This window comes from Pygocentrus nattereri, chromosome 19 (assembly GCF_015220715.1).
Source record: "Pygocentrus nattereri isolate fPygNat1 chromosome 19, fPygNat1.pri, whole genome shotgun sequence".
Taxonomy (NCBI): Eukaryota; Metazoa; Chordata; class Actinopteri; order Characiformes; family Serrasalmidae; genus Pygocentrus; species Pygocentrus nattereri.
In genome coordinates this window covers 1,010,166-1,037,665 of record NC_051229.1, presented here as the reverse complement: position 1 = coordinate 1,037,665, position 27,500 = coordinate 1,010,166, and the positions used below count along the sequence as shown (strand labels likewise).

The window sequence follows — 27,500 nt, the reverse complement described above, 5'->3', positions numbered from 1 at the left end:
TTCCGCATGCTCGTCTTACAGCCGGCCTGAACTTTCCAATGGATTCTAATTGCCAGGTTGGTTGCCAATCCTGACTGTGACAATAAACAGTTCAGCAGCTGAAGAGTCGCTTCAGCTCTTATACCAGCTGTTACTCTGACTGGACTGGAGTCCAAAAATTAGGGCTTTCAATTTCTGAGATGTGGCTACATCACAATATATCACATATGTCAATATCTGTTTAATAATAATAATAATAACAACAATAATAATGCATTTCATTTACAACCCCGTTTTCAAAAAAAGTTGGGACGCTGCACAAAAAAGTAAATATAAACAAAATGCAGTACAAAATACAAAAACAACAAATCAGATGTTGAAACTGAGAAATTTTATTGTTTTTTGAAAAATATTGGCCCATTTTTTTAAATTTGATGCCAACAACACATTCCAAAAAAGTTGGGACGTGGGAACAAAAGCCTGGTATAGTTGTGTGTAAAGCTAAAAAACCTGGTGGTTATTTGGCAACAGGTCAGTAACATGATTTGATCTATAAGAGCATGTCCGAGAGGTCGAGAGATGAGGAGGGGTCATCACTCTGTGAAAGACTGCACCATCAAATAGAGCAACAATTCGAGAAAAACGCTTCTCAGCATAAAACGGCAAAGAACTTTAGTCTACGGTGCAGAATATCATTAAAAGACTCAGAATCTGGAGAAATCCCTGGATACAAGGGACGAGGCTGAAAACCAGTATTTGCTGGCCGTGATCTTTGGGCCCTCAGACGTCACTGCGTTAAAAACAGACATGGTTCTGTGAGCATAGAGATCTTGTATAAACAGGATCCAGAAACGCTGCCACCTTCTCTGGGCCTGAGCTCATTTAAAATGGACTGAGGGGAAGTGGAAAAGGGTCCGGCGGTCCGACGAATCAACATTTGAAATTCTTTTAGGAAATCATGGACACTGTGTCTTCCGGGCTGAAGACCACCCAGCTTGTTATCAGTGCACAGTGTTAATATAGTGTACATATTGCTAATGTTAATATCTTGCTTATATTAATATTTTCAGCATTGCATCAGTTTTTGGCTCCGCCCACCAGTGCAAGTACTCTCAGCTTCAGATGCTCCTCCCACACTGTTGTCAGTTGCTTTCTGATTGTATGGACACACCTTTGCGTGTTCACAGATCCATGTAGCATGTTTTATCGGTATCCTTGGAAAATATTTTATCTATCAAGCTAAACGCTGGTGAGCACCAGAGAAAGATTTTAATGAAGGATGTTTTAAACTTTTTAGAGTTTGTTTTGTTCACATCACCACATTTTTATATCTTCATCCAGATATTTACATGTTTGAATCCTTAAAAAGATGCACTTTGTTTCTCATGGGTGTGTTTTTGTTGTAGCACTGTCTTAAAAAGTTTGTGATTGGTCACTCTGCACGACAATCAAAACCACCTTCCTTGTCCACGCTAAGCTACAGAAGCTAATCACAGCCTGATTTATTTAGTACACAAGTAAAGCAGCATCTTCCTTTAGGGATTTATAATTGAATTCATTAAAAGGCCCCAAATCATGGAAATTCTCATTTTCATCTCTTTTCTGAAATGAGTTGTTAAAGTTTTTAAACTTATCGTTCACTCTCCTGTCCATACAGTACATATATGCAAACTAAACTACACAAATAGCCAGTTTTGAATTCATGGTTTCAGTGATGTCACAAAAACCAACACATATCCATTCAAGCTTAAGCAGTTTAGCTCCGCCCATTCATGCTGAGGATATAAGGAGTGTTCTAGCATAGCTTGCTTTTTAAATGTGGCACAGCCAATCAGAGCAGAGCTCATTTACATGTGACACTAGATAAAAAGTCTAGCCTACTGATTTACTGATTTGATGCTAAATTTTATAAAAATTGTCTTCATTAACGAGTGACTAACCCTTTAATCTGATTGTCCAGTTATGTGAGGTAATGATGTTTCTCCTTAGAAAGACGAACAGCATATTTCCCTCACGGTTGTAGCCAGTTGATTAAATTGGGAATGTCATATTTTAATTTTTCTATTTAGCTGTTGGCATTTATTACTGTTGTTTTTAGTCATTCACATTTTGCTGAAAAGGAGGGGAACTCAAAAATTCTACAAAATTAACTGGTTAAGATGTAAACCGAGTGGTCCAGAGCGGTTTGGGGCTCAGTTCTAGATAAACTTGACATGCAGGGCGCTGTGCGGCAAAATAGTCCCCAAAGAAAACTCAGTATTCCAGATTTTCCACTGTTTTCCATCATCAACATTCCATATAAGCTCAGAAGACTCGTGTAGGTTCTCTGGTGGTTCTGGATGGTAAATAAAGTGTCTGTATCTGTGTCGTAGTCATGGCGACGCCTGGTTCCCATCACCACCACTGTAAAGGCATCTGAACCGTTTCACACCAAACCCTCTGAATCTCTTTGTTTATGAACTGAATTATTCAGAAATTTAGAAAAAATTGTGGAATCCTTTTAAGACTTTTAAGCGACACAAATTTAGACCAGTTAAAGCATGAAAGGCAGATTAATGTTAAAATAGTTTAAATTACAAACAGTGATTAAAAAAAAACGGGAAGCAGATTATTAATTTTGATATAATAATAATAATATTGCCCAACATAGTTTTGGGATGTTATTTACAGTTTATTGCCTACACTATTGCTAATGCCTCTGCAGAGAGAGATCTCTAGCAGGAATGATGAATAATAGCAGTTAAACTGGCACATTTACAGGAACGTTTATCAGTGTGCATCGTCCATAAATCTCCACGGAATTAATGAATAAAATATGCTGTATAATGAAAGGAAGCCAAAGGAAAGGCACTGCTCTTCAAGGCTACTTCATGCTTATTTTGTGCTTTTAATGGATTTGGAATATTGTAGTATTTTTAAAGCTTCTGTGAGCGTGGCCCTCCTGAGCCGGCCAGCTCTCCACATCTGGAATATATGAGGCCTTTAGGTATGCGGCCCCAGTGAGAGGCATTCTGGAGCACAAAGAGACCTTCAGTTCGTGCCGTAGAACAGAAAAAAAAAAAAAACAGTAGCATTGCATTCTGGACAAAGCTCAGAGGAGTTCCAGACTATTAGCTGGGCTGCTTTAAGGGTGTGGACGGCTATTTGTCCAGTTTTTAAAACTCTCTCTCATTAAGGCCGATAGTCTGCACTATTTCTAACCTCCAGAGGCAATTCCGCGTGGAAACCTTCGACAGACTGATGACTTGTCAAAAATTTGGGGGAAGATCTCGCCACCACATCAAGAAAGCCGGGCCTGGTCATCGGGGACAATGAAGCATCATTAAAGCAGTCTGGACTTATCTCTTGCGGTTCTTTCTGAAAGTCTTTCAAGAGCTCGTTGCAGGAGTTCACGACCTTTTCCAGTCGTTTACAGGACGAGCGCTTTAGCCAGACTGATTCGGCTCTAGGAATGTGTTTTTAGTGGCCACCTGAACAGGATGAAATAAACTGGAGTTCCCTCAGATTTACCTGCCTAAAGCTCACGTTCACATCCTCGGGCTGATTACGGACTCATTACTCGAAAGCGATGCTCGTTATCACAGTGTATGTATTTCATGGACTGAGCTAATGAACCGCCTGATTATCTGCCGCTGCTGGTGTGTATCTGGAGTGTGGACTTTCTGCTATCGTGCCAAAGCCCTAATGGTTTCAGGATGCTCACCGTCCCCACAGAGCCGTCCTCTGAGCGCCCAGCTCCACCTGGCCACTTCTAAGGGACAGGAAGTGTGGGATCAGCACTTCCTCCCTAGCCCTGCCATATGGTACTGCAATGAGGGAAAACCAACAAGTTCACAATAACGGCTGTTACTGTTTCTTAAACTCGAAGGACTCGCGTTCACTCTCATAACTACATTCATTACAGAGTTGAGCAATTTATAGTAGATATAGTAATTCATAGTTCTTATTGAATAATTTATAGTTTTACTGAATAATTCATAGTAGGTGCTGAATAATTTATAGTTGTTATTGAATAATTGATAGTTTTACTGAATAATTCATAGTAGGTGCTGAATAATTTATAGTCGTTATTGAATAATTGATAGTTTTACTGAATAATTCATAGTAGGTGCTGAATAATTTATAGTCGTTATTGAATAATTGATAGTTTTACTGAATAATTCATAGTAGGTGCTGAATAATTTATAGTCGTTATTGAATAATTGATAGTTTCACTGAATAATTCATAGTAAATGCTGAATAATTTGCAGTAGATACTGAACAATTCATTGTAGATATGCAACAATGCATACACCAAAAGTAATATGTTGAAATAATACATTATTCTTTTTATATATTTTTAAAATATATTAATGACTTATTAGAATACATTTAATATTCCCAGGGCTCGGGTTGTGAGCTGTAGCAGTTTGCTCTATAGTAAAGTCAACAGCGTCAGAATCCTGACTTGGGGAGTTTAATATGCGAGTGTTTTGCTTTCTGTCTCATTTTAAACAGAACGAGCTCTTATCTCCAACATATACAGAGTTTGTCATTTGTATTTTATGAAGCTGCTGGTGGCCTTGAGCTTTATAATGTCCTGTGTTGTGGGGCTGATTTAGTAGAAGTTTGAGAGGGGCTTCATTATGAATCCTCTAAAGAACTTTCCCAGGCCTGCTGTTGGGTCTGAGACGAGAAGATCGGATGGAAAATATGTCTGTTTGTGATGCCAGTCAGTTTGGAAAACAAAAGCCTGTTGAAATCCTCGCTGATCAAGACGGGGAGGAGTGAAGGATCTCCTCAGGGCTGAGCGTGGATATGTGGTTTATTGTCTTTAAGGCTTGGAAAGAGATGCTTCCTGTGTGCTAACTGACCAACGGACCACCAGACACATGCGTCTGTGAGCTGAGTTATCTAGCTCCTCAGCTCTGAAATGTTCTGGTGCCAAAAAGAACTGAATTTCCTTCAGAGCCTTTAGATCCGTGAGTCCCTCAAAACTCCAAACTACCAATGAATAATAATAATAAATGTAAATTGGTTTTTCCAAGCCAGGCTCCGCCCACAAATGTGTTCTTTCACAGCTATTGTCACTGGACTGGCTGGACATCGAGTTAAACCACCTGAGAAATTTAGATTGAGAAATCGGGGGAAACCGAGGAACTCAGGAAGAGCAAACAAGCACTGATGTAATCGAATCCCATATTATAATAAATCAAGCATCATCTTATATCTGTACCAGTAATCAATAAAACAATACATACTAGTATCTGATGTGAGCTCATATAAAGAGGAAGAAGAATAAGTGACCTTATAATGGGAAATGGCTGCTCTTCTGCATGATACTTCATCAGCATGTACTCGGTGACGAAGAAGCCCCTCCCAGACATGTTTATTGATTGGCCAGGTGTGAGTTTGATTACATCTACACTTGTTTGCTCTTCCTCAGTATCTCAAATGTTTCTCTGAACTTCTCAACCTGAAAAAGCATCACGAGTTCAGGCTCAGGTTTCTCGTTAGACTGAATGAATAACCGGCTCTAAATGTAGTTGGTCTTTGTCTGTTTGGTCTCACATGCATGCCGTAGTGCTTATGCAAGACAGTCTGACAGGCTGACTGATGTTGGTGATGAGTCCAATCTGTTCTCCATGAGCAGGAGACGCTGTGGAACATGGTTATCTTCCTGACTTCAAGTACCACCCCATTCATCAGAACCGACTGAGAGCCTGGCGTTTTTCTTCCCCCCCCCCACCCTTTCGCTGCATCAAAGGCAGGTCCTGAAAGGCTCAGGGAAAGCAGTAGATCAGCATGACGTTACAGCGCTACTCACCACCAAGTTTTATTGCGCCCACCGTCCAAGTGCCCGTATTAATCATACAGTAAATCAGTGCTATTTACCATTGTAGCGTTTTGACGGAGCAGTTGGGAACAGTCTGAAATGCTCCGTTATCGCTGGATGAAAGCATCAGCATGACTTTGACACGGGTAATAACAACAAGATGGACTACACTCTGCGTTACGCTGCTTAAGCCAAGCCTCTTGTAAAACCTGGGGCCTGTGGAGCTCCCAGAACCACAGCGGAGCGCTGACCGACACCGTCGCCCGTCACTCCTGCGCTGTTTGGCTTTGTGAACTGGCCTACAGGCGGTTAACCTCTCTGGGTTCTTCTTCAGATCTTTAGGATTTGCACAAGTTTCTCATAAAACACAACTGGCTCACTGGCAGTAACAGTAGCTGGAAAAAAGGTGATAAGCTGTCAGTCGACGTCGGCGCTCATGCAAAAAATGATCACATGCCTGCAACAACAACCACACGTTGCCCTGAGCATCCAGTCTACCAAACGTCAGCGAGACAAAACTCATAATTGTCTTTACCCGTAATGAACAGCAGGTGCTCACTAACAGTGTGTTTGTTGCCTTAAAGAGCCCAAATCATACAAAAACTCTTTGATGTTGCTTGTAAACATTGCAAAAGTTTCAAAACTGTAAATCTGGAAACTGCAAAACAAAGACGTTTGGAATTTGAACATCTGCCAATTCAGCTGCAGCGGTTTAGCCCCGCCCATTCAGCTACAGCAGTTTAGCCCCTCCCATTCAGCTGCAGCAGTTTAGCCCCACCCATTCAGCTACAGCAGTTTAGCCCCTCCCATTCAGCTACAGCAGTTTAGCCCCACCCATTCAGCTACAGCAGTTTAGCCCCACCCATTCAGCTACAGCAGTTTAGCTCCACCATTCAGCTACAGCAGTTTAACTCCACCATTCAGCTACAGCAGTTTAGCCCCTCCCATTCAGCTACAGCAGTTTAGCCCCACCCATTCAGCTACAGCAGTTTAGCCCCACCCATTCAGCTACAGCAGTTTAGCCCCACCCATTCAGCTACAGCAGTTTAGCCCCTCCCATTCAGCTACAGCAGTTTAGCCCCACCCATTCAGCTACAGCAGTTTAGCCCCACCCATTCAGCTACAGCAGTTTAGCCCCACCCATTCAGCTACAGAAGTTTAGCTCCACCATTCAGCTACAGCAGTTTAGCCCCACCCATTCAACGTAGAGCAAGACAGCCAATCAGAACAGCGCTCATTTGTGTATTTCAGCTTTAAAGGCACAGTGTGTTTAATTCTAAGAAATGAAAGAGATGTGACAAAAATCTAAGAACATAAAAATTATGGTACATAAAATCACACAAAAGCTGTCAGTGAACCGCAGTGAACAACGATAAGAGGAAAAGTGGAGGATATGGGCCCTTTAAAGCGTTATCCACGCTACGCCTGTGCGCTGTAAGAACTTGCTGGAGGCTGTTAGGAGTTTATATTGTTCACTGCCGCTGAACTTTAGTCAGATGCCAGAAGCAGTTTTACTGAGAGCTCAGTTTTATTTGATTGTCTCAAACCGTTTCCCTTTTCTGGCCGACGATATAGACAATATTAATTAAAAGCACAACTGTTTACTCAGTTTAATGCATTTATAATAAGGATTTTACCAGTTTTTGGACAGAATTAGCACTCATGTACAACATATACAGCAGACTGTAATGTGGGCTATGCTTCATCCATACTGGGAGCTTTATAGGAGAAGGAAAAACAGAAAAAACTTAATGGAACAAGTTATTTTGGATCGTTTCTACTGGTGCGTTCATCAGATCATTTTAACACAGACAGCAAGTCTGGCTAAAGCATTTAAACGATGTATTGATATGGATCTTAAACACTTTTGGCTTTTTATATTTTATGTTCTGTACTGCTAATATCAATACAGTAGCCTGCAAAAGTTTTGGTACCTCTGGTCAAAATTTGTCATGAATATTTAACTGAGTAAAAGAGTAAAAGATGACCTGCAGCTGTATTACAGAAACATCTGAACTCTGGAATCTCAGCCATGATGGCATGATGAGTTTAGTTCAGTAGCTCGTCCAGAATTCCAGCTCCTCCCTTCATCATCTCATCATTACCTCCAGATTAACATCCTAACCGGACTGAATCCTAAATCCTGTCCTAACTTTAGGATGAACCCCAGCAGGGTCCTGACTTCTGTTTAAGGCCCGTTTCTCTGGTTCTGAGGCGGCTGAGTCAGGCAGCGTAGTTCACTACCAGCATAATGAGCTCCATTTATTTCCACCGCCCCTCTGATCACCTTCCTGTGTTAATGTAGATGTTGGAATATTACAGTGATGGTGGTGAATAATGAGGAGGCGGAGCTGAACGAGTGTCTGTTTATTAGGATGAGGAACGTTAGCGCGCTCAGCTAAAGCGTTTGGGAAATGGAGACTGAAACTGTGGAGCGGCGACGCTCTGATGGACAGCACGGGGCGCCTCTGATAAACAGCAGGGGTTCAACTCTAATAAACAGCAGGGGGCGACTGATAAACAGCAGGGGGAGCTCTGATAAACAGCAGGGGGTGCTCTGATAAACAGCAGGGGGCGCTCTCACAGCATTGACAACTCACACTTTAGTTCTGTTTGACTGTTTTTACATCAGTAACTGCAGCTCAACTCACATTTTGACATTATTTTGATGAGGTGTTTATATTTCAGCTGTGTGTTTATGGTCAGGTCATAGGAAACAGACAAGACAGTCGATTGTAGACTTTGATCTAGCAGGTTAAGACTGCCTAACTGGAGATAAGATGCCGTAAGACAGGATAAGACTCCTAAATTAGGATCAGATTTGCTTCTGTAATAAACTGTTTACTGTTTTATATAATGTAAAAGTTCTATTAATTAAAGTACTGAACGTCCAAGCCAAGCCAGAGTGCAGCCAAACACTGAAGACAGTCCTCAGTGTTTATTCCCCTGTAAATATGATGAACATGGATGTTCTGGTGGTCGCTTTAATCATGACGCCCAACTCTTCCTCCTCACAGCTGACCCAGTGGATGTCCTGAAGGTCCTAGACTTCCCGAGTTCCCCAGAAGGAGTAAAGAAAACACAGGGTTTCTGTGCCATCAGGAGAGGATCCAAACCAGATGTGGCCTACAGGGTTGGGAAAAAGGCTCAGCTCAGCACACCCACCAAGCAGCTCTTCTCAGGTAAATGCACACCTGTCGCTTAGTAACAACACCAGCATGGCTCTTTGATGTGTTTCAGTGTTTTTTAAAGACTGTGAAACATTACAATAATCCACCTTTACATTGTTATCAGTTCAGAGTTTGAACAGGTCTGCACTATTTTGGCATTACGTTCTGCTTAAAGCTGAATGAGTTCCGCACGAGTGGGCCCGAGACCCTCATCAGCATCTCTACAACAGTAAAAGAGCTTATTTGGTGATATATTGCTTTCAAACACTCTTCAAAAAGATGGTTCTTCAAGGGTTCTTTAGCAGAGACAGTGGTTTGAAGTGAAGGGATGGATGTGTGAAGGATGGATGGGGTCGTCCACAATGCTGGTGGCTTTCTGGATACAGCGTGTGGTGTAGATGTCCATGATGAAGGGGAGAGAGACCCCGATGATCTTCTCAGCTGTCCTCACTATACGCTGTAGGGTCTTGCAGTCAGAGGCGGTGCAATTCCCAAACCAGGCGATGATGCAGCTGCTCAGGATGCTCTCCACAGAAGAATCCGTCTCAGCTCTCAGACTTCATTACAAACTCTGCTACATCACCTTTATGTGTTATAACAGCCTGAGAGGGCCATTAAAGCAGCTTGTTGTTCTGCTAATGACAGGATGTGCTCGTTTACTAAAGACTCATTAACAGAGGCTCCCAGTCTGAGTGATTTGGGACTCTTCCAAACTGGCCAGACTGCAAAGGGAAAAAAAAGAGGCACAAAAAATCCGCAGTTTGAATTAACAATTACATTTGTGTGATTTTTGGCAGAAATCAATGACATCAGAAGCCTGGAAATTTCAGCAAAGGCGAGAGGAGAACCTCCGTCACAGGCCGTTCAGTTTGCTTTCACTCTGCTGTCGCTGACATCATTCATCGTTAAACCCACTGTTCCTCTCACAGCTTATAAACCTAATGTGGCAACAGAAAAGACAATTAAACTCTTATTCCAGCTTCATTTGCCCCCGGCGAAGAGCTCAAGTTCAAAGGGGCTTTTATTTTGTATTATAATAGCTACTGTGTTCAAAGTGCGGCTGGACTTTTGATGTATACGTTACATATTACTTTAAATGAAAGTACACAATTACGTAAACAAATGCAGAGCTAATTAATAAATAACATTTAAATAGGATATGATTTCCATTCTGTGTGAACGTTTTGAGTCTGTACTTCTTTTCGTTTATTCATAAACATTTTCATTATTTTATAAAAGTTGAAAACATGACAAAACCATAAGATCAAACTGTAGTTTAAACTGATGTTCTTCAGATTACTGGAGAATGTGTTGTGTTATGGTTCTAGATGGCACCAAAAAGGATTCTGATACTTGTACAAGATTAATGTCATAATAGTAGAACACGTTTTGGTGCCATATAGAACCATTTTCAAAAAGGTTCTATATAAAACCATATACAACACATTTTCTGTCAATCTGAAGAACAATTTCACCATGCAAAGAACCATTTGAGCATCCAACTGGTTCTATATAGAACCCATGGCTCTTAATAGAACCATTCCCTTTACTAATGAACCCTTGTGGGACCATCTTTTTAAGAGTACAATAGAAGAACCCTTTTTGGTGCTAGATAAAACCATTTTCAGTGTTCTTCAGATTGATGGAGAATGTGTTTCTTGGCACTATATAGAACCCTTTTCAAAATGTCTCTATATAGAACCATAAACATCACATTTCCCATCAATCTGAAGAACTTTTTCACCGTGCAAATAACTATTTCACCATGTAAACTGTTCTATATAGAACCATTCCCTTCACAAATGAGCCCTTGAAGAACCACCTTTTGATGAGTGTAATAGGTAGAACCCTTTTTGATGTTATGTAGAACCTTTTTCAAAAGGCTCTATCAAACATCCATCTGGACATGTCAAAAATCAGATTTGGGCGGTCAGTCTGAACCAGGCCAGTGTCTCAGATCTGATTTGTGTGTCCACACTGCTCTGAAAACACCAGATCTGAGTCACATTAAGGCAAAAAAACCAGATTCAGCCCTGTAATGTGGACAAAGCCTTAATTCACATTTACTATTTGAATATAAACCACAAAGGACTCCCAGGTCATACGTGGCTCGTAACGTTTCATCTGTGGAATCTTCAGGTGGAGTCTTCCCTGAGGACTTTTCCATCCTCATGACCATCAAGCCTAAGGCCGGATTGCAGTCCTTCCTGCTGTCCGTGTATAACGAGCAGGGAATCCAGCAGCTCGGCGTGGAAGTCGGCCGCACTCCGGTGTTCCTGTATGAAGACCAGCATGGAAAACCAGCCCCAGAGGACTACCCGTTATTCCGTACCATCAATCTAGCTGACGGCAAGTAAGTGAACATTCAGGCATGACATTTGCACTGAGATGAAATGGTGTTGAATCCCTGTCATGAAGTCAGAGACTAAAATTATGGGATATTACACAACACTTTGGTTGATGATTTTCCCCAGGTTTTATTGCTCTGAGTCAATATTAGCGTATTGTCCAATGCCTCCCCAAAAAACATGAATAATAAATAAATAAATAAATAAATAAATAAATAAATAAAAATTCTAGTCAGGGCAAAATGAAACCTGCTCTGTGGTGTTTGAATGCTGGATCGGCTAACCTAATTCCAGGGAACATAACTGTACCATAATCCATTGGAATGTTTTTTAAGTTTAGAAAATACTTAAGATTTTCTAAGTACTGACTCCATACGCCTAGTCTCGTATTTCACTGTTCCGCTTTAAAACATTCGGTTATGAAAAGGTACAAATACGAACTTTTCACCTGGAAAAACTGATTTAAGGTTCACAATCAGACCTTAGAACCTTTCTTCTTTGAGTTCTTTGAGTATTGGTGGTTCTATACAGGACGTTTTGTCTTTATTAAAGAACTCTTTAAGAATCATCTGTTATAAGACCAAAAGCAAAGGACCTTTTTTGGTTCTTTATAGAATCATTTTCAATAACATTTTGTATAGAATCATATACAAAACATTCCCCATCAATCTGAAGAACAATTTCACCATGCAGAGAACCATTTAAGCATGTAAATGATTTGAGTTCTGATGGTTCTTTATAGAACCTTTGTCTTTACTAAAGAAACCTTGAAGAATCATCTGTTTTAAGAGTGTAAAAGAGAAGAACCTCTTTCTGTGCTACATAGAACCATATACAACACGTTCTCCAATAATTCCCTGAAGGTTCACAATCGGACCTTAAAACCACAGACAGACTCACAGATTCACAGACAGACTCGCAGATTCAGAGACAGACTCACAGATTCAGAGACAGACTCACAGATTCACAGACAGATTCAGAGACTCACAGACAGACTCACAGATTCACAGACAGACTCACAGATTCACAGACAGACTCGGAGATTCAGAGACAGACTCGGAGATTCAGAGACAGACTCGGAGATTCAGAGACAGACTCGCAGATTCAGAGACAGACTCGCAGATTCACAGACAGATTCAGAGACTCACAGACAGACTCGCAGATTCACGGACAGACTCACAGATTCACAGACAGACTCGCAGATTCACAGACAGACTCACAGACTCAAACAGATTCAGACAGACTGACTCACAGACTGACTCACAGACTTGCAGATTCAGAGACAGACTCGCATGTTCAGAGACAGACTCACAGACTCGCAGATTCAGAGACAGACTCGCAGATTCAGAGACAGACTCACAGACTCGCAGATTCACAGACAGACTCACAGACTCGCAGATTCAGAGACAGACTCAGAGACTCACAGACAGACTCAGATTTACAGACAGCCTCGCAGATTCAGAGACAGACTCGCAGATTCAGAGACAGACTCGCAGATTCAGAGACAGACTCGCAGATTCACAGACAGACTCGCAGATTCACAGACAGACTCGCAGACTCACAGATTCAGAGACAGACTCGTAGATTCAGAGACAGACTCGCAGATTCAGAGACAGTCTCACAGATTTACAGACAGGCTCACAGATTCAGAGACAGACTCGCAGATTCAGAGACAGACTCACAGACAGACTCACAGACTCACAGACAGACTCACAGATTCAGAGACAGACTCACGGTCAGACAGATTCACAGACAGACTCACAGATTTACAGACAGACTCACGGTCAGACAGATTCACAGACAGACTCACGGTCAGACAGATTCACAGACAGACTCACAGATTCAGAGACAGACAGATTCACAGACAGACTCACAGACTCAAACAGATTCAGACAGACTGACTCACAGACTGACTCACAGACAGGCTCGCAGACAGGCTCGCAGATTCACAAAGGAAAATTGAGGTGTTAAAGCTGACCTTCCATAAAAAATAAATAAATAAAAATAAAAATATTAGACGATAGCTAAAATATGAGAGAATGGAAATTGAAGTATATTTATGTGCATATTTATAATACATTTACATAATCAAACGCACACAAAACAAACTCCTGTATGCTTAATAGACGTGACGTGAAGTGACCAGCAACTGAAAAGTTGCTTCTCTAAAGGTCTTTAAACAGGATGGAAGAGATCATTGTGTTTATATTTCATATCACACATCATACGCACCTCTAACTTTCACCAGCACAGAAATAATGAGTTCAACCCCACAGGACACATCACATGACCACGGTTACCGTCACCGCCCTGGTCAGTGTGATTATTTTGAGGTTTTATGCTGTGTATGTCATTAAAACTGGTACACGTCCCACCCACTTTCACACCTAATGAGATTAAAGCTCGGTTCAATATTTTTGGCCATTAAAACGTCCAGGTTATGAGGGACCGCCGCATGGCTCTCTGAGTCAGGATGTTTGAGATGGACTCTCCACCTCTCTCTGTGTTTTGTAGTGAGTCCAATTCTGCTTTTTGCTATGGATTTTGGGAAAGTCTGAGAGCCGCTGTTGGAGCCGGTCATGTGGTTTTTGGCGTCTACCTTTATGATCATTTCCACCCTGCGATTCCCAACGCTGAGGGTTTCATAACCTGCGCTCAGGAGAAATTTGATATGCTTCTGTGGTTGGAGAGTGGAAAATGTTTAAGAAGGACGGCGTCTGACCATCAATACCATACGAAGTACACAAACCATGTCCTGAGTTAAAGTCGAGACCCCCAGGGTAAAATATTCCTCCAGTAAAAGTAGAAGTTCCTCCCTTTAGACCTCCACTTGAGTAAAAGTACTAAAGTATTTCCCTTCAAATGTACTTAAGTATAAAGCAAAAGTACTAAAAGAGTAATTCTGACTCTGATGTCCTGTTATCATTTTTATAACCAGACTGGCTTCATGAACTCATTTCAGGTGAAAGTCCTCCAGCGTCTCTCTTGGTAAACCAGTCTTTTAATAGAACTTCATTAATTAGTGACGCTGACGTCTATTAAAATGATCAGAAGCACAAAACACTGAAGGTAAACAGTTTCCATCAGGGAGAACCGAGTGGCTCTGAAATCACTTTTTACACACAAGCAAAGTTTCAGTTTCAGATTTATTTACAACTTAGTTCCAAGTTTAAGTTGAATAAAAACTGGCTTTAAACTCAGGATCACAGATGAGCTCCTTTACTATGTTGATCTGTAGGCGTCTGTTCATAAACATAAACCAGCCCAAACTCATTTACTATAAAATGAAATGGTGTTTGTAGAAATTCAGAAAAAAGCCGCGTCAGTCTCGACTGCATATGTGGACATATTTCTATATTGAGCTCTATTTACACAAAGTTAGGTTAGTTCATCATTTATGTTGAACAGACTCTCCCAAAGTTTTACGCTGCTGCGCTGACGTTGAACCGCGTGCTGCACTGGGTCGGTATGACCAACAGGTCAAAACCAGCTCTAAACAAAGTGACCGCTGGGCCCTGATTGGTGCTCTGGCTTTGCGCTTCTTTCGTTTTGACATGTGACGTTTTTATACACACAGAAACCAAAAGGAACGACAGATTTCTCAAAATGTAGGAGGAAAAAGTCGGATATTAGACTCTGAAATGTAGTGGAGTGAAAGGAAAAAGTCCAGAACGGAGAAACTTCAGTACAGATACCCCAAAAATACTAAAGTACAGAAACTAATTACATTTACTCAGTTACTCAGGTACTCAGTTACTCAGATACTCAGGTACTCAGGTACTCAGGTACTGTCCACCACTGACCGTATGATGTTCTAAATCATTAATGTCATATTAGTGACGTTCTCCAACTGACCACCTGTTCTGTGCTACATTAACTCATTCTTCAGTCAAGCTTGACATCATTATAGTAGAAGAACCCTTTTTGGTGCTATATAGAACCATAAACAACACATTATCCATGCATTTAAGCATGCAAATGGTTCATTGAGTTCATGGTTCTGTATAGAAACACTATTTACTAAAGAACCCTTGAAGGACCATCTGTTTGAAGTTTGAGTTTGGTGAAATGGTTCTTCAGACTGATGGAGAATGTGTTGTATATGGTTCTATTTAGCACCAAAAAAGCATCCTCTGTTGTTGAAACCTTGACATCATAACAATACCTTTTTTGGTGCTATATAGAACTATAAACAACACTTTCTCCATCAATCTGAAGAAGCATTTCACCATGCAGAGAACCATATAAGCACAAAACGATTCTGTATAAAGCTGGTGGTTCTAAATAGAGCCGTTCCCTTTACTGAAGAACCCTTTTGAAGAGTGGATGAAGTAAATACAGCTAGCTCTCATCAGGTCTGCATTTCAGAGCTGCGTTCATCAGCGATCACCGACACAATCACACAAGACTAATCTAAGAAAGCTCCTTGATCTCGGCATAAAACACCGTTACATTTTAACAAGATCTCTCTCTGTATTAGAGTCGGTCTGCCTGATCAAAGCAGCTCAATCAGTTTGTGAATCAAAGAGCTTTGGGCTGATAAATCATTGTCTCTGAAGTATTTGCACAACATGTTTCAGTCTGAGAAAACAAGCGTGACGCAGCTTTGTCAGAGAGTCGAGGCAGAATGGCCGCTTTGTGAAACGACTCTAATTGATTCAGTATGAGAGGCAGAATTCCGCTCAGACGGGGACAGAAAGCATGTGTGTTGAAATGAGAGCGTTTCTGTAAGTTCTTCTCTGGAGGTTTGGGTCAGGAACGTCCTCCACCGCACCGTCCCAGCCTCAACACCAACGCTCGCTTACTCAGCAAGTGAAGGAAACATCTGTTCAGTAGAGCTGCAGAGTGGCATCTGGATCGTTCCGGCAGATGTTTGCTTTAATCAAAAATATCGATATTCTACAGAGCCTTGCTGACTTAATAAGGCAAGAGAATGAGATCCTAATGCGTGGCAATGACTTAGTAAGGCATGGGAATGAGATCCTAATGCGTGGCAATGACTTAGTAAGGCATGGGAATGAGATCCTAATACGTGGCAATGACTTATTAAGGCATGGGAATGAGATCCTAATGCGTGACCATGACTTAGTAAGACATGGCAATGAGATCCTAATACGTGGCAATGACTTATTAAGGCATGGGAATGAGATCCTAATGCGTGACCATGACTTAGTAAGACATGGGAATGAGATCCTAATGCGTGGCAATGACTTATTAAGGCATAGGAATGAGATCCTAATGCGTGGCAATGACTTATTAAGGCATAGGAATGAGATCCTAATGCGTGGCAATGATTTAGTAAGGCATGGGAATGAGATCCTAACGTATAGCCATGACTTAGTAAGGTGTGGGAATGAGATGCTAATGCATGGCCACAAATTAGTAAGGCATGGGAATGAGATCCTGATGCATGGCCACAATTTAGTAAGGCATGGGAATGAGATCCTAATGCATGGCCACCACTTAGTAAAGCATGGGAACAACATCTTGCCTTGCTAAGTCATGGCAGTCTGGCAGTCTTTCTGAGTCATGCGGCTTCAATCTGAGTCAAAGTCGGAGTCACTGGTGTTCAGGTAAAAGTTGAGTCTAGGTGACTACAGTTGGATTTGAGTCTCAGTCCTAAGACTGAAGTCCACACCTCTGGAATATATGAACCAAACTATGTTTTCATCCGTGTATGATCACCTGTAACTATGAATCCTTATCTATGAATAAGGGGCAGTCGTGGGCTGGAGGTCAGGGAACCAGCCTCATGATCGGAAGGTCGCCGGTTTGATCCCCAGAGCCGACAGTCCATGACTGAGGTATCCTTGAGCAAGACACCTGACCCCCAACTGCTCCCCGGGCGCTGCGGATAGGGCTGCCCACTGCTCCGGGCAAGTGTGCTCACTGCCCCCTAGTGTGTGTGCTCACTAGTGTGTATGTGGTGTTTCACTTCATGGGGGTTAAAAGCGGAGATTATATTTCCCCGTTGTGGGACCAATAAGGGTCTCGTAATCTTAATCTTTTGTGTTTGTAATCTGAGAATGAGCCCTTCATATCTACATAGGGAGCAGCTCCTCTTCCAGCAGAAGCTGCCACCGCCGTGTTTCTAGAGCACCCCAGAGCGGACAAACCAAACACGGGCTCTAGAAGGCGCCTTTCACCTTTTTACGCTGAAGAGGCAGCTTGAATTTGGTGGTTCTGTAGCTCTAGTTGGAAGACGTGCACCCTTAAAAATGATGGCTCTATTAAGGGTTCTTTAGTAAAGAACATGGTTCTGTATAGAACCATGAACACACAAAGAACCCTTTGCATGTTAAAAGTGTTGTGGTTGAGGTTTTTTCAGTTTGTTCACCCAAAAGGGTTCTTCTTTTGTTACCATGTCAACCTTATTACAATAGCCAACCCCTTTTTGGTGCTACTTAGAACCCTTTTCAAAAAAGTTCCATATAGAACCATCTACAGCACATTCTTCATTGACCTCAAGAACCCTTTCACAATAAAAAGAACCATTGAATCTTATTGTTCACTGAGTGTTCATGGTTCTATACAGAACAATTTTCTTTAGGGAAGAACCCTTGAAGAGCCAGCCTGTTTAAGAGTGTGTGATGTTGCTTATTTGGCTATAATATGTTAGGTTATTGAAAAAAACATCAGCTTAAAATGGTGTGTGTGTGTGTGTGTGTGTGTGTGTGTGTGTGTGTGTGTGTGTGTGTGTGTGTGTGTGTGTGTGTGAACTGTGAGAACACATCTAACCTGCTCCTTGCCCTTCAGGTGGCATCGCGTGGCGATCAGCGTGGAGAAGAAGTCCGTCACGATGATTGTCGACTGTAAGAAGAAGGTCACCAAGCCATTGAACAGAAGTGACAAGGCGGTCATCAACACCGATGGCATCACGGTCTTCGGCACCAGGATCCTGGATGAGGAAGTCTTTGAGGTACGAAGCTTTTCTGTGTCTGTTCTGTTCTGATCCGTTCACTATGGGCCAGTTCCTCCACAGCCGTCTCCATGTTGGTAGGTGAGCTGTGACTGAGCTCTGATGGAGCTCATCTCATCACTGTTACTGCAGATACAGCCCTGCAGGTGGACAAACACCAAAAACACAGACCAGAATGACCACAAACACATGAACAGATATGTGGACGCCTTAGATGCGTCTCCAGAAAACACTCCAAAAGGTATCTTGGCAAGTGACATGGCAAGTATCTACTTGGCATGTCTGATGTCCACTATACTGCCAAAATATTCGTTCATCTGGCTTCACACGCATATGAACTTGAGTAACATCCCACTCTTAATCCATAGGATTTAATATGATTTTGGCCCACCCTTTGCAGCTATAACAGCTTCAGCTCTTCTGGGAAGGCTTTCCACAAGGGTTAGGAGTGTTTATGGGAATTTCTGATCGTTCTTCCAGAAGCGTATTTGTGAGGTCAGACACTGATGTTGGACGAGAAGGTCTGGCTCACAGTCTCCACTCTAATTCATCCCAAAGGTGTTCTATGGGGTTGAGGTCAGGACTCTGTGCAGGCCAGTCAAGTTCTTCCACACCAAACTGGCTCATCCACGTCTTTATGGACCTGCTTTGTGCACTGGTGCTCAGTCATGTTGGAACAGGAAGGGGCCGTCCCCAAACTGTTCCCACAAAGTTGGGAGCGTGAAATTGTCCAAAATCTCTTGGTGCTGAAGCTTTAAGAGTTCCTTTCACTGGAACTAAGGGGCCGAGCCCAACTCCTGAAAAACAGCCCCACACCATGATCCCCCCTCCACCAAACTTTACACTCGGCACAATGCAGTCAGACAAGTACCGTCTCCTGGCAACCGCCAAACCAGTCCAGTGGCGGCGCTTTACACCACTGCATTCCATGCTTTGCACTGCGCTTGGTGATGTAAGGCTTGGATGCAGCTGCTCGGCCATGGAAACCCATTCCATGAAGCTCTCTACGCTGTTCTTGAGCTGATCTGAAGGCCACATGAAGTTTGGAGGTCTGTAGTGATGGACTCTGCAGAAAGTCGGTGACCTCTGCGCACTATGCCCCTCAGCATCCGCTGACCGCTCTGTTGTTTTACGTGACTGACCACTTCGTGGCTGAGTTGCTGTCGTTCCCAATCGCTTCCACTTTGTTATAATCCCACTGACAGTGGACTGTGGAATATTTAGTAGTGAGGAAATTTCCCGACTGGACTTGCTGCACAGGTGGCGTCCGATCACGGTACCACTCCTCCTGAGAGCGACCCATTCTTTCACTAATGTCTGTAGAAGCAGTCTGCAGGCCGAGGGGCTCGGCTTTATACACCTGTGGCCATGGAAGTGACTGGAACACCTGGATTCAGTGATTTGGATTATGCAGTAAGCTTATTATGAGAGGTTTTTTTTTTTACTTCTTTAAATTATCTCAGTTACTTGGCAGCTAATTTTATTGTGATAAAACATGCTGAATGATCTGCCCCAGTAATGAGACCATTTGGCTGCTAAAATCACTCAACACAGGCAAAAGTATTTAGAAAGAAGTTTTTAAAATCTTATAATAAGCTCACAGCAGTCTCCAAATGAGAAATGTTAGTTATGTCAACTAGATTTAAGGTAATTGCACTTACCAAAATGTAATTTTGTTCAGAACGTTCCATTGTGAGATATTTTGCAAAAACTAATAAAAGTGGCCACCAAAGTTGTCAAAGCTCTTAAATAATAAACTCATACACACAGATAAAGCACTCTTTATTTGGCTTCTTCTCATTCTGTTCCACCTTAAATGGAGCCGCAGTTACACTGAAGGGCCTCAGGCGTAGAACGTATTCCCAAAAGATGCTGGTAAATATGAAGCTGCCTCAATAAATGCTTCTTAAACTCGGGCTTGTAAGTTTTTAATGAGCATCTCACGAGCAGCTCAGCAGAGCTGTGATCAGCCACTGGAGCTGCTGGACTGTTGATGGCGTCTCCCTGGCTGATCTAATGCCACGTCCCAAACCACACACTTCTGAACTTCACCCACTGCACTAATGAGTGCACTCCTGATGCTACTGCACTGGCTTTTACTTTCGGCTCAGAGCTGAAGTCCCTACAGAGTCTCTAAAACTCACTCGATCATTTTAAACTTCCGCTCTCTGACCACCTTCAGACAGCCTGGAGCTGTTTTAGTGACCTTTCTCCTTTTTATTCAATTTTATTATATTTTACATTTATTTCATCTTGCTATTTTATTGCAGCTTTTCTTATTGCTTATTATTCTTTTCTGTTTTTAGTAAATAATTTAGTAAAAAACAATTCTTATGGCTTATTATAGTTTTTTTTGTTTTCATTATATATTTTATTCCTATTTTATGTCTTATTTGAGCTGTAATTTTGAATTCTATAAAAAAATCATCTTGTCTGGCTGATTTAGATTTTAGTCGATAAACTTCATCATAACTTTTTTTTTTCTCAATCCCTGTGTAACTTGCTTGGCTATGAGTGCCGTTCTGAGTTGAAAGATTGATTGGTTGATCAGTTGATTGATTGATTGATTCTATTTAGTGAGCTAATATGCAGTTTTGGATGGGGCGCTAGTAACCAGCAGGAAATCTCAGCTACTTTATATACGATTTATATATATAAGATTTTAGCTTTCATTATCTCTATAGCAACAAATCAAATAAAATCAAGTCAGTGTGTTCAAATATATCAGTTAATAAACTTTAAAATGATTTAAAAAAAAATGAGTTCCCAAAAAATAGTGTTACTGCTATAGATCTGTTATAACAAACTGCTACATCGCTGCTACATGAACCTGGAGTCGCCTACCAAAATCGTGGCAGTGCAATTTGTGGTGTCATCGAATACCATTAATAAGCACCATGCAAGTCAACACTTCACACTAACTATGGACATTTCCTTTTTTATTATTATTTTACAATTACTGTTGGATAACTTTCAGTGCAAAATACAAATAAACACAAACAGCAAATTTCTCTCAGAATTTTGTAAAGTATTCCATCCTCAGTTGTAACATGAATGTAATTCTTTCGAATTAATTTGTGGACAATTTCAATCCATTGTTTTTTTTTTTGTTTTTGTTTTTTGTTTGTTTTTTTTTTTGGGGGGGGGTGGTCCTGCTGCATCTGTTTTCTTGTAATGGACATTTTACTGGACACTCATAATATTTAAGGAGGTATTTATCATTCTTTCCTACTAATTGGAATACTTTCCCAAAATAAAGATACACCCATGAAAACTCAAACCTAAGTCTCGGTGCCAAAAGACAAAACTATTAGACAGCCCCAAAAAATCTGAAAACGATCAGCCGTTTGAGCACCGCACCCTCTCCCCGCCGTCCCCGGTGGCTTCCTTTGTCCATCAGAGCTCTTCTTTTGGGACTCTGTCTCCGTGCCTTTGGTCCGGGAACATAACTGAACCATAGTCCACTGAAATGACCTGTTCTAAGCTGGACTGACTCCACACACCCCGCCCCGCCTCGCCGCCAGGCTTTTACTCTACTGCTCTGTTTTAAAACATTCGGTTATGAAAAGGAACAAATACCAACTTTTCACCTGGAGGACCTGATTTAAGATTTTAGATTTAAGGCGCACAACTGGATGAAAAGCCAACCTGCACAATCAGTGTGTATACTTCACAATCAATCTCCTGTTATCCTTCAGTTTGTAGACATTAATAAACACCCAAATCAGATCATCTCTGGGTAAATTGGTCCTTTTCAGTTCTAAAATTATTTCTAATTTCTAATAAACGTCTATAGAAATTCTACTCATCTAAAAGTGATATGCTATTTCTGACAGTGTATAACAGCGTATTATTGGTCAAATTTGACAGAAATATTGTGCAATGCTGAAACAGAAGTAGCCATGCCGGTATAGATAAGGCTGTGGTTTGCTCCTGGGGCCCATAGCCTAACACAGCTAACACACCATGCACATCTGAAATGATCAAAGAGAAATGTGTACATTTTGATTCTGTGACTCAAACTGAACCTTCAACATGGTGGAGGTAGTGTGAGGGGTAGAACGCCTGTAGACCCTCATAGCTGTAGTAGGACTGATGCTGGACTCAGGAACGGGGGGAGATGGGATGATGGTGTGGATTGAACACGTCGTCATGGGAACGGAAAGTGCGGGTGTGAATTTCTAGGGCTTTAGATTGGAAGAAGGAGGGGTTTCAGGGATGCTCGTCCCCCCAAGTTTCGGTTATAACATGACTACGTCTTGGGCTGTTGCTCAGTCTGGGACTGAACTCGATGTGATTCACCAGTGAAAACGCTTGTTTGGTCTGGAGTCTGGTGCGTCTGGGAAACCGACTCTGTAAACCTGCATCTCTGGGATTGGGTTTATGACTCAGACCTTGCAGATCATTCCTGGTCCATGTGAAAACAAGCTGAGAATGAGGCGCGGTCACTGCTGGTCACTTTGTGTGTGTCTCTATATGAACGAATGCTCAGTGTAGTTTCAGTATGAGAAGCAAAACAATGCCTTTGATATGTACTCCGAGATAAGGACTGCTTTGGCAGCTGCGCCATGTGCTGCACTCTTTGATGGATATTTAGCTCTTGTGAAGTCGGGGCAGCGGTGCCACCAGGGTGCCGGGGTAATCGGAACTGATTTGATTTACGGCCAAGTCAGATGGTGATCGTTACGAGTTGAGGGCTTTCGGTTCAGCGCTGAATGATCAGGCATGGTAACGGGGTTTAATTGGTCCTAAATCAATGACGGAGTTCTTAATCGCTAAAGCTCATATAAAACATCCTATCCTGATTTACTGATCCACATCCAAACACCGAGACTGACGCTGCTCAAGCTTCCAAAGTTATTTTCTTAAAAAACAGTCGATTTTACGGAATAATCATAACAATGAGCAGCAGTGCCAGCGTAAGATTATTGCAGTGAAGCTTTATATTCGATTGCACTGGCCGAACCTCCGTATAAACTGGAATTTATGGTCGGAATACCGAAAGGAATTTCCACCTGCTGTTGTCCTGTCTCAAACAAACCCATAAAAGGGAAATAGATGGCGCTATAAACCTCTGAAAACAGGCCCTACTGACTATTACAGGCCACAGAAACGAGAGCTTCCCATAAAAACACAAAGCGATGCCATTATTGTATTCCTTAAGGAAGCGGCGCATGGATGCGTATCAGTCTGACTGTGCTAAGCTAAGAATTAGCCTAACCTGTAAGCCAATATCTCGCTAGCCGCTCTTTGAAGTGAGCTGGAGGAATGTTGTTTAATGAGAACAGGCTGCTAAATGTTCCCCTCCAGGTCAGAGATGTCTTGGAACACAGCCTCTAGAAAATATGATCCCACTTCCTCTCTGAGCCCACGTTAGCCAGACAGCGCAGCTAGCAGTGGAGTAAATCTGCAGTGCCTGACGCTCAGCATCATCTCAGTTGGCACAACAAGCCCCGAGAAGCTTTTCATCCGGGCTAAACATCGCATAGAGCCGGGCAACACGACCGTATTTATCGTTCTGGTGATAAATGACCTCCCAGTGTGTCCCAGTGTGGCTTTCTGAGCATATTATGGACGTTAGTATTTAAAAACACTTTCTAACACGTTTTTGGTTAAAAAAAAGGTCCTAATTAGTTCATTTAATTGGATTTAGCGTAAAATGTTGCATACAAATAATTAGATTAATAGATTTTACAACCCCGTTTCCAAAAAAGATGGACTGTGCGGTGCGGAATGTAAATAATAAGAGGATGCAATGATCTGCAAATCATATAAACCATATTTTTAAAGGTAAATACCACAAAGACAGCACATCAAATGTTTAAACTGAGAAATTTGATTGTTTTTTGAAAAATATTTGCCCATTGTGAATTTGATGCCAACAACACGTTCCATAAAAGTTGGGACGGGTCTGTTTCCCGCTGAGTCCATCAGCTCTTCTTTAACAGCTCTGTCAGTGTTTGGGAACTGAGGAGACGCTGCTGCAGCTCTGACAGTGAAATGTTTTCTGTTCTGGTTTGATTCAGGATTTCAGCTGATTGTCAGTTTCAGGAGCTCATTTGTCGTATTTTTCATTTCATAATGAGCCAAATGTTCTCAGTGGTGACCGGTCTGGACTGCAGGCAGGTCAGTTTAGCGCCTGGACTCTTAATACGGAGCAGTGCTGCTGTAATACAGTCAGAATGTGGTTTGACCTCATCTGGCTGAAATAATCAAGGCCTTCCCTGAAAAAGACGTCGTCTGGACGGCAGCAGATGTTGATAAAACATGTTTATATCATTCAGCTTTAATCTTTCTCAGAGTGGTGAACCCTCCACATCTTTACTTCTGAAAGACTCCGCCTCTCTGAGACGCTCTTTATACCCAATCATGTTACTGACCTGTTGTCAATCAACAAGTTTTTATTTATTTATATATTTTTTAGCTTTACACAACTTTACCAGCTTTTTATTGCCCATCTTTTTTGGAACGTGTTGTTGACATCAAATTCAAAATGCGCAAAAAATGTTTTGAAAAATTTCTCTTTTTGTTCTGTTTTCAATGAAAGGTGGGTTTTAAATGCTTTTGTTTTTATTTACATTTTGCACCACAAAAACGTTTTTGGAAATTGGGCTCTATGTTTTGTTTGTTTGTTTGTTTGTTTGTTTAATGTGGCACTACTGTCTACTGTAACTGATCAGACGCCAGTGATGTAGCATGTATTATAAACTTTCTGAAGTATCGTGATATTAGATTTTGCCGTATCGCCCACCTCTGATTATGATCATATGCATATTATTCCTTTACTACACAAGCAAAACTCGGTCAGTAAATGTAATATTTCTCTGTAGGAGGTTGTTACAGTATTATAGGACTATTTAAGCTTTTCTTGCACATTTTTACTCGTTAAGTTTGTAAATAGAGTCGCACCGAATCATTTCCCTTGCTCAGTTTGCAGGAGGAAGGTGGAGGAATGATTTTATTAATAATGTTCTGAGTCAAGAAAATATGTTTTGCATGCCTGCATGCTTTGGCTTTCCTACGCTCAATTACTCCAGTCCTTGAGCTTGAATTTGAACATAAACTAACATTATTAGTCAAGAAAGATGTGCTTTGTGCTCTGATGGTGTTTGTAATTTGGTAATGGCAGAAAATGAGTTTAACATGCAGTAATTGTTGCCTGCGTGCAGCCAAAGTCCCGCTGTGCTCCCAGAGCAGATGATGAGCTGGCAAATGTGGATGTTGAATAATGTATGACAGGAATCTGCAAAGGTGTGTGTGTGTGTGTGTGTGTGTGTGTGTGTGTGTGTGTGTGTGTGTGTGTGTGTGTGTGTGTGTGTGTGTGTACAAAAGAGTATAATAAGTAACATATAATCCTTGATATTTAGCTGAGCCTCAAACAGTGACTGCACATAATAACGTCCAGACTTGGAAAAGATGGTTCTTCAAGATAAAATGGTCCTATAAAGAACCACGAACACTCAAAGGACCCTTTGCACGATTTAATTGGTGTTTCCATGGTGATAAGGTTCTACGGATTGATGGAGAATGTGCTGTATGTCGCATACATACATAATTTGAAAATACCCATTGCCTTTTACACTGTCTCTAAATTTCATGTTGAATGGACCGAAAGAACCAGCCCAAAATTACTTGGACCGAAAGTCTGGTTCCATTGACTTGCATTAAAAGCGAAGTATGTTTTTTCCTTCTCCTGTAAAGTTCCCGTTGGAGATACATGGTTTAGTTCCGACAGCAGTGAGATGCATATAATATACCAAATGTTGTGATGTCAAGCTTGTAAAAAGAGAGGAACTTTCTGGTGCTATATAGAACCAAATACCACACACTCTCCGTCTGAACCGTTTCACCATGTGAAGAAAAGTTTAAACGTGCTTCTTCGAGTGTTTCCCGGTCTACATAAAAACACTTTCTATACTAAAGAACACTTGGAGAACCGTCTTTTATAGGAGTGAAGGAAGTCTTGACTCTGTGAGATGTTCATCAGTCCGTGGGAGTGGCTGTGTGTTTTGGGTGGTGTTCTCGGTGCTGGCCGACGGAGCGTGCGGTCAGAGCCAGCACCCCTCTGTGCTCCTGTGGGGTTTGGCCCAGGCTTTAGGGACTTCTAGCAGCGGGTTGGCGCGTCATACTGCCGTCTAATTAACGCTCCTCAGAGGACATGTGTTAGACATCGTGCAGACAGAGCGATCGCACTGAATTACGATGAACAAGCGCAGAGCACATGGGGTTTGGATTGAAGTTTGATGTGTCTGTCTGCTGTGGGATTCCCTGGAAACAACTGTGATCGTCAGGGGCTGTAAATCAGATGTCACTTCACACAAGCAGATGATGGGAGATGTTCTACCTCCACTGGTGGCCTCCAGCTATGGGTCCACAGCACCATGAGTGCTGCATTTCAGTCATGAAATGACCAATGGAGTGAAACCTTTTGGTAGCCTTTTGTATTCATTCCTGATCCAGCCATTCATCCAGGCACCATTCATTCTTTGTGCATCCATCCATTCCTCATCCATCGATTATTCACCCATTATTCCGTTCCTCATTCCTCCATCCATCCACCCATGCTTATCCTACCCATCCGGTTGCCTATGTGTTATCAACTGTCTGCATCCTCTTCAAGCCAGTAAAGAACTGTGTGGATATTTAAATCCTCACTGAGCTGCTCTTCACTCCTTCAACCAAAGAGCCCTTTTCCCTAACACTGGTGTCCTGTGTGGAGGGTGAAGATGCTTTCCAGTACACTGTCCAGCCTCCTGTTAGACGTTCTGGTCTCACTAAGAAAAGTAGGCTCCAAAAACCCGCTTTGGCATCCTATTAATCTACCATTGGGCTGGGAAAAAGGGCAGGACTCATGAGGCAGATAGTCGAGGTAAAGGTAGTTTTTTTTCACAATCAAATATTTTCACGATTGAATGTCTAATTTTTTTACCATTCAATCTTATAATTGGGTTTACATTGTTCATTGACAGCAATGATCAGCAGTAGAGTTGTCTTAGTGAAGATTAACCAATACAGCAACCGACAGCAGCAGACCGACGAATGTTGCGTAGCCCATGTAGCTCACCTGAGCACACGCTGAATGAAGAATGCACCTCAACCGAACTCCTAATGACGGCGTCGTTGGTCCAGAGACAGTGATGAAGTCACCCCCGCAATGGAGTGGACCCCCAGTGATGCCGAGAGTCAGCAAGACCAAGTTCCTTTTCATTATCTTTAATATCGAAAGTAGTGCAGCGTATTGTGAAACAGGCAAATTTGAATAGAAGATT

General features: G+C 41.8%; 1 protein-coding gene across 1 annotated transcript in view; it reads left to right on the top strand.

Annotated features, from left to right (window-relative positions):
- The window catches only part of col11a1b (collagen, type XI, alpha 1b), a 210,906-nt gene that overhangs the window by 4,739 nt on the left and 178,667 nt on the right, over positions 1-27,500 (top strand). The window contains exons 2-4 of the mRNA XM_037547674.1: positions 8,812-8,976; positions 11,104-11,317; positions 18,069-18,231. Coding sequence (XP_037403571.1) covers positions 8,812-8,976; positions 11,104-11,317; positions 18,069-18,231 — 542 coding nt within the window. The remainder of the gene's footprint in view (positions 1-8,811; positions 8,977-11,103; positions 11,318-18,068; positions 18,232-27,500) is intronic.